The 8,832-nt window shown below is 37.7% G+C and overlaps 1 protein-coding gene across 1 annotated transcript in view; it reads right to left on the reverse strand.

Moving 5' to 3' along the window:
• Positions 1-8,832, reverse strand: part of LOC113240527 (protein slit) — an 89,746-nt gene that overhangs the window by 22,842 nt on the left and 58,072 nt on the right. The window contains exons 3-6 of the mRNA XM_026477857.1: positions 6,363-6,554; positions 3,965-4,094; positions 3,140-3,317; positions 5-114 (exon numbers count right to left, since the gene is read on the reverse strand). Coding sequence (XP_026333642.1) covers positions 5-114; positions 3,140-3,317; positions 3,965-4,094; positions 6,363-6,554 — 610 coding nt within the window. The remainder of the gene's footprint in view (positions 1-4; positions 115-3,139; positions 3,318-3,964; positions 4,095-6,362; positions 6,555-8,832) is intronic.

The raw sequence follows: 8,832 nt of genomic DNA on the forward strand, positions 1-8,832 counted from the left end.
TTACACGTGAGAAATAGATTCCAAGTCCCTGAAGACTCCATCAGCCAGCATTGAAATGTTGTTCCCGTGGAGGGACAGCACACGGAGTTGGGTTAGGCCTTTGAGAGCGTCTCTCTGTGAACAAGTAGCAGTAGAGTTCCTTGTGAAGAGTTCGTCCAGGGAAGTACCGCCACCGTCACCGTCATCTATTTCTGCCGCCAACTAGCCGCTTAGCAGTAACGTCAGCATTACTGTGTTCCGGTTTTGAGGGGTAAGGTTGAAATTACAGGTACATGGGACTGTCAACTTATTTCTCTGCTGCTGGTGAGTGACACTGCAACTGTTATGGACAGGCGTGTAGCTTACCATCAGGCGCACGACTTGTTCGTTCCGTCACTTGATATTATTAAAAAAACAAACGATTTTTTTTCATTCATAGTTATTTTACAAGCTAAACAAAGTAAACAATGATAACTTTATAGCCACGCTTTTGCAGTGCCTATACCATGTTGGCAGAGGCGCGGAGGCGCTGAGGGTTAGCACCAACACCATTTTCTTTTTATGCCTAATAGATATCACCTATCCACTATGAAATCTTTAATTTGAGTCCTGATTGAATAGTCTCACAAGAGACTATTGGATCTGGATGCGGATCTGGGAGTCGTCTGCCACTTTTTATAATTTAATTTTTGTGCAACTACGTGGGGCGCACTATAAGTATCCGGAATGAATAAGAAAAAAATACTATAAATAGTTAGAAATGAACTTATTATTTCTCAAAATATGCTCCGTTAGCGTGAAAAAGTGCATTACTTTTTCATACGAATGAACCAATTTTCAAAACCTTTATGCCACTCCTCCGTGACAATCTCTGAAACATATTTTTCATACTCTTCGACAGCCTCTTCAGGTGATGAAAATCGTTGACCGCGTAACTGGTTCTTAATTTTTGGAAATAAATAAAAGTCACAAGGTACTTGGTCGGGACTATACGCGGGATGGCTCATAAGATAAACGTTTTTCACCTTTAGAAATTCATTTGTCTGTCTGGCCGTGTGAGAACTGGCATTATCATAGTGCAAGATGATACGGCGTTTATGGTTATTTTTACGAAGTTTGTCAATAACTTCCGGCAAACAAATGGTCGTGTACCAATCACTATTCACGGTACAACGTTTCTCCAGAGCAACAGTAGCCACGTGTCCAGTTTTATAAAAAAAAAAGCAATCATCCGCTTAGAGGCACTTTGCACGCGCGCCACTTTGGTTGGTTTCGGCTCATCTCGAAAGACCCATACGCTCGATTGCTGCTTAGTTTTGGGATCGTAACTATAAATCCAACTGTTACTATGTCCCACACCAAATTTGATGCCCCTTCGTTGAGTCTGGTAAGCATGGCATTGCACCAAGTGACGCGATCCGTGTTTTGAGCCTCAGTCAAATTGTGTGGGATACACCGAGAGCGCAGCTTTTTCACACCCAAATGTTTGTGTAGTATTGATTGTATTTGACTCATACCTATGCCTAAAGATGCCCGAACCTCATGGTATGTCACATGCCTGTCTGTTTTGATTATGCGGCGTACAGCATCGATGTTTCTGTTGTTCACAACAGTGGCCGGGCGACCATCACGAAATTCGTCACTGAGATTCACACGACCGCGTTTGAATTCTGCAAACCAGCTATAAAAAGCCGTCTTGCTTGGTGCTTCATCGCCAAAAGCAGTTTGAAGCCGAGCGAAGCTCCGCTGAGCTGTTCAATTACACTTAAAGTCGTAGAAAATCATACTACGAATATTTTCACGAGTTAAATCCATGGTGATGTAGACAACCAATTTCTAAAATGACGCCACAACGTAAAAACAAGTGACAGTCAGATGAAACAAACTGTATTCTACAGCCAAAGAGTTCCATTGTCAAATGTTGTTATTACTTTTTAAATATTGCTTATGTAAGTGACCAGTTCCGGAAACTTGTAGTGCGCTCTACGTGTCTATTATTATTACCATTGACCTAGTCTATAAGTTAGATTTGTAAGTTACTAACACTATTGAACCTTAAAAACAATGTGTTATCTGAATAAATAACTATTTTTATTATTATTTATGTACAATATACAATTCAGTGTCTGTGTGTTATATTGTTAAACATTGTTAAATGAAGTTAACAGTAACATGACTACACTTGTTATTGGACTACATATGTTATTTCACAAAAACATAATTACATCAGTACAGGTATATGTATCAGTGGCGAGGCGTCCATAGAATTCGATTCCCACCGGCTTGCCTAAAATTTTTTACACGTATTATCAGAATATTTAAAAGTAATTTACCACGTTCTGCACTCAATTTTATAAACCGACTTCAAAAAAGGAGGAAGTTCTCAATTCGACTGTATGTTTTTATTTTTTTGTACGTATGTTACGCGATAACTCCGATATTTGTGAACCGATTTTCATGATTCTTTTTTTGTTGGAAAGGGGGTACTTCCACAGTGGTTCCATTTTGTTTTGAAGAAAATCATCCACCTCTAAGGGTGGCTGTTCACACATGAAGATTCATTTTTATAAATAGCGCCTAACTTTAATTTAAGAGCAATTATTTTAATGGTTGAGTTTGCTATTTATCCAGTTCAAGGCGTTTTTCTCTCAATATACTTCGAGTAGTGAGAACCCGTTTTTATTATCTCCAGTGTCAAGTCCTGTATAGTGGCGAACTAGGGGATATTTCAATAAAACTTGGCAAATAGACGTAATTCCACGTACTTTTGAGGTCGGTTTTTTTAGTACTCAGTACTGAGATTATTCTCTTTCGATATACTTTGAGAAGTGAGAACCGATTTTTATTATATTTTAGTGGCGAACTAGGGGAGGAATCCGGGTTTGCGCACTACCCGGTAATCGATTGCAATAAAACATGTATTATTTCAATATGTAATTCCACGTACTTTTGAGGTCGGTTTTTTTAGTACTCGGTACTGAGATTATGTGTAGAACAACTTAACCAGTAAAATGAAGTGTACTAGTGTGTTGTGTGCTAACAAAGTGGTGTGTTTAAGGGTCGCCATAGCGTCACTTTTTCTTAAGGTGCTTTTAGGTTTCGCTCCGGCTTCATATCCGACAATTTTTGCGCCTCGACACTGACATGTATAGACACTCACCTGTACACATCTGAGTTTATTATAGCTGACGATCAACGTGGAGAGCTTTGTGAGTCCTTCGAAGGTGTTGTTAGAGAGCACGGATATTTTATTATTGGACAGATCCAAGCGAGATAGCTGCGTGAGATGGCGAATTTGTTCTGGTGATATACTTGTTATATCATTTGATTCCAGATATCTGTGGAAATAGATTTGAATAGGTATACAATAATGCAACAAAAAAACGTTGGTAATAACTTCGTTAGGATCATAATAGATCCAGGAAGAGGACAGCAAAAAGACAAAATGTTTTAAAAGAAACACAATTCTTTAAACTAATTATATTCAATTATTTTTTGTGAAATTACTCCACTAGTCTGTTATTATTAATACAAAGATCGCTTGAAAAAAAGAACACTTAGAAAAAAACCTTCGATCCGGCCGGATTCGAACCGACGTCTCCTAGCAAACGTGCCAGATGCTATGCCAACTAAGCCACGGAACGAACCTGTGAACCTCACGAATTCTTTCAAGTGTTTGTTGTCGAGTCTTTGTATTTTGGTTTCAACGACTTTTAGCCGTAGCGCCATCTATGAGAAATCTATAGATGTATTTCGTCACCCAGTTAGGTACCTTTACAGCTAACAGCCCTGGCTAGAGATGTCGCTATTAACTGTACTTAAATTTTTCTTGAATTTTTCAATTATTTTTTGTGTATGCATCAAACAAGTTATATGCATGTGTGTTTGATGTAACAATTCTTTCTAATTCTTACTTATTTAGATTTTTTAATAGTTGCTTTGTGATAAGGTTCTCAATGTTTAGTTGGAAGTGTGAGGAACTTACAGCTCGGTGGTCTGGCGGGGAATGTTGTGCGGCAGCTGCGTGAGTTGTGCGCGGGCGCAGCGCACCACGGTGCCTGTGCAGGTGCACGCAGAGGGGCAGTAGTCGGCGGACAGGCAGCCTTTGTCATCCGCTGGAATTTATTTTGCTTTATGTACTATATGTGTAAGCATATAATTTTAAAATAAAACAATAGATCTATAAGACTGCATACAGATTGGCTGTTAATGCGTGACGTCGCTATCAACCTCATGCAGTCGAGGTCTGGGATAACGACTTAACGCATTAACTGCATGCAATCGATCTCAGCTGCATGAAGGTGGTTTCAACTGCAGTGCAGTCAATATGTTAGCAGCCTTACACACATAAATTATAATCCGGTATCCCTTAAACTGCGTATATCTTTTTAAAAGATTACTACGCCCGTTAATTCACTTCCATTTCTTTTATTTTTTTTAACAATGCGACAAATATCTTTTAGTATTGCCATTTTTTTATTTATTATATACTAATCCTCTTCGAATCGATAACTTATTTTTTTATCAGATAGTTATTGCAAGTAATAATAAGCATTTTAAACTAAATAATTGATTATATAGCTTTTCTTTACTACAAGCGGAATGTCAATTCTCTATAGAAATGAAATAGTCTTCCTTTTTTTTTTTAAATTTTACAATTCAATAATATTTCGGTAGTCTTAGTGGAAACATGGTGACCTTTGACCCCAATTATATGAGGTCACAGATCGAAATTGAAAATTTGGGCTTCGTCACGACCTGTATGAAAGAAAGTAGAATTGTAGAAATGTGTTTTTTATTCTGGTTTATATTTTGAAGGAATTCCATTCGTAAATTATGCCCATTATGTCCATTTTTGAATGATGCTGCAATTAACGTCGCGTCTATGTGCGCCTGACGCTTTGTGAATAGCATATGTACACAAGACAACTTTAGTTTTAAGTTATTCCAATAGATTGGAGCTCGTGTAGAAGCAATTCTTGTATCAATTGGCGTGCTCTGATAATATGTGTAAACAGCTTCACTCTTATCAGTCGCGTGTTACCCATTACGGTCTTTCTTTCTTATATATGCATAGGAAAATTTCAGATATCATTTTTAAATATAAATTAATCCATGGTCATATTGATTTGCAGGATATTTTAGAGCATGTCAAGTTTTCTCTCCCTCGCATAGGTAGACGATTACAAAACCTGCATGTAAGACAAGACTCGGTCATATTTTTCCTCTGTATAGAATGTGTAGTGACTGTATTCGAAATGTTTTCGATATTTTTTGGTGGTTCTTTGTCCTCAGCCAAACGATGTATACGTAAAACTTAAAAAAGTACGTTATCAAACACTTGTTTTTGCATTTCTTTTTTGTTTTTAAATATCTAAGTTACACTCTTCATTTGTTTTTTAATTTAGTTTATAAACAGAAATTGGGCTATCCAAGTCCAAATTTGTTCGTAAGAAGGTTTACGTGAAAATTATACGCATGTTGTGCTTACATTTACATCTCGTAGGTTCCATTGTATTCGAATTGTATTTAAGCAAAGACTAACAACTTTGTAACCAGTTTTGTAAGCCAAATTAAAAAAAAATCCAAAGTGTTTTATTGGCTTGAGATTCTCGGAATCAGTTCTTTTTAACCGACTTCAAAAAAGGAGGAGGTTCTCAATTCGACTGTATGTTCATTTTTTTGTATGTATGTTACGTGATAACTCTAGTATTTGTGTACCGATTTTCATGATTCTTTTTTGTTGGAAAGGGGGTGCTTCCATAGTGGTCCCGTTTCATTTTGAAGAAAATCATCTACCTCGAAGGGTGGCTGTTCACGCATGAACATTCATTTTCATAAATAGCGCCTAACATTAATTTAGGAGCAATTACTTTAATGGGTGATTTTGCTATTTCTCCAATTCAAGGCGTTTTTCTCCTGTGAGAACCTATTTTTATTATCTCCAGCGTTAAGTCCTGTATAGTGGCGAACTAGGGGATATTTCAATAAAACTTAGCAAATAGACGTAATTCCACGCACTTTTAAGGTCGGTTTTTTTAGTACTCTGTACTGAGATTATTTATGTTGTAAGTTTTTTTTTAATATTTTATTTTCTTAAAATCCAGAACAAACGGTATGCGGTAAACGTGAAGATACATATTCTTAGTAAGTATAAGGAATCTTTTATTTTTCCGAGAACCATGGTTATTTAAAATCTATAGAAAATGTTTTATTGACCACGAAATGAATAACCACGACCCTGCGATATAATAGTACCAAATTTCCTTTGTATGGAAGGCGCTGGCATGACGATTTTTCGTTGCAAACATGACGTGGTAACGTTATTGAGTGTCAATTGTTCTATCTTAAAACGACTCGAAATCCTGTATTTTAAAACTCACGTGTGCACTTGAAATCGCTCTGATCTAAGTGGTGCAAATTGGCGGCTCTCAGGTTGGCAGGCGAGCCGCACGAAGCTCCGGGCGATAAGCGGCGCGTGCGCAGCCATGACGCCAACCACCACAGGTGACATGTGCAGTCCAGGGGATTTGATTCCAGGTTTCTGATGGATTTGATTAAATTCGTGTGAGATGTTTTTTAACTAAATTTCATAATAAAGGGTAATTCGTTTTTAAATAACTCCAAACCTCTTGTTTTCCAAAATCTTGTGCCCCCAAAAAATTGTTTAAAAAAAAACAAATAACTTTAGCTCAATTTATTAACGACGAACAATTTGAAAGTTATTTATTTCAATGATATGAATGCCGTAACAACAGGTTTGGGGCTATTTATAAATAATGCTCTAATAAGTGAGGTTAGAAACGAAAACATGTCCGCTTACGGAGTAGCCAGTCAGATGGTCAAGAGCTTCGGAGGCTATGCACTTGACTTGGCTTATCCAAATATGAAAAAATACGATTAATACCTACAGAGTTATACCTTGTTAATTACCTATAGAGTTTAAATTTATATTGAATTCATATTCAATTATTTTTATGTGAAATTACTCCACTAGTTTGTTATAATTATTAATACAAAGATCAAATACTCAGAAAAAATTCCTTTGATCCGGCCGGATTTTTACCGACATCTTCTAGCATACCGTGGCAGACGCTATACCAACTGCGCCACGGAACGAACCAGCGGACCTCACGAATTTTCGTATGTGCTTTGTCGTATCTATGTATATATTTATACATAGATACGACAAATATATATATATATTTGGTTTTTCAACGACTTTTTAGCGGTAGCGCCATCTATGAGAAATTTTATGAAAGTATTTCGTCATGCAGTTAGATATCTTTACAGCTACCAGCCCCGGCCAGAGATACCGTTATTCACTGTATTTAAAACACAAAGCACATAGAAATATTCCTGAGGTCTGCTGGTTCGTTCCGTGGCTAAGTTGGTATAGCGTATGGCACGGTATGCTAGATGACGTCGGTTCGAATCCGGCCGGATCAAAGGAATTTTTTCTGAGTGTTCGATCTTACAGGGTTATTTCTTATAAACTATAATATAATAATAAAACCGTTTATTCATTGCACCATATTAATTAATGAATAACATTAAAGTTATCAACCGACTTTAAAAAAGGAGGAGGTTCTCAATTCGACTGTACGCTCTTCTTTTTTTTTGTATGTATGTTACGCGATAACTCCGGTATTTGTGAACCGATTTTCACGATTCGTTTTTTGTGGGAAAGGGAGTACTTTCATAGTGGTCCCATTTCATTTTGAAGAAAGTCATCCACCTAGAAGGGGGGCTGTTCACGCATGAAGATACAATTCTATAAATAGCGCCTAGCTTTAATTTAGGAGCAATTACTTTAATGGCTGATTTTGCTATTTCTCCAATTCAAGGCGTTTTTCTCTAAATATACTTTGAGTAGTGAGAACCGATTATTATTATCTCCAGTGTCAAGCCCTGTACAGTGGCGAATTTAAGGATATTTCAATAAAACTTAGCAAGTAGACGTAATTCCACGTACTTTTGAGGTCGGTCTTTTTAGTACTCTGTACTGAGATTATTAAACTATAAAAAATACACTTTAGTATCACACAATAGTGGTTGGAAATAATAAAATGGTAGAATAGCAAAATGGCGAAGCGTTTTACGGCGTCGCTGACATTCTGCTACAGCTTGTCATACCAAAAAAAAGACCTAATACGCACATAATTCCAGTCCGCAGACAATATTATTATCAATTATAATTAAATATACTTATAAAACTCGACTCTGACGTTTATATTTGTGAGGACCAGTACTTAGCGACTGTGATAGCATTATCAGTGGCGTTGTACAAGTCCTCGCGTATACAGGTGTTGGGACATGCAGGGCAGGACAAAAGATGTGCCATTGTCTGTAGAGAGACACCACTCGGACATGCGCTCTCCGAGCTGTAACCCCACCCGTGTAACACCACTCCTTGCTTCGGCCGACTTGGGTCCGCAGCTTATTTAGCGACTTCCAAGTTTGCCAAGTTAGATCACGCCGAGGAGATTTATTCGGGCCTGCTTAGTTTCCCCGACCAGAGGACATACTTCTTTAATGAAGCTATGGCGACTCTTTAGCCTCTGGATTACTGGCACGTGATGGTGTAATGGGTGCCGCGGGTCAGTTTCTTTTTTTAAGCGTTCCAGGGAGCTAGCCGCTTCTCTATGGATGTCCGGAGGGGCAACACCAGCCAACGGGTACAGCATATCGACAGTGGTTGGTTTCAGACAGCCAGTAATAATTTGACATATGTCATTTGGTGCTGTATTCACCAGGAGCGTGTGCGCTGAACGACTCCAGACTGAGATATTAATTATCTTGTTATAATTATTAATACAAAGATCGAACACTCAGAAAAAACACTCAGAAAAA

The sequence above is a fragment of the Hyposmocoma kahamanoa genome, unplaced genomic scaffold (assembly GCF_003589595.1).
Source record: "Hyposmocoma kahamanoa isolate Upper Pololo Valley unplaced genomic scaffold, ASM358959v1 146, whole genome shotgun sequence".
NCBI classification, from domain to species: Eukaryota; Metazoa; Arthropoda; class Insecta; order Lepidoptera; family Cosmopterigidae; genus Hyposmocoma; species Hyposmocoma kahamanoa.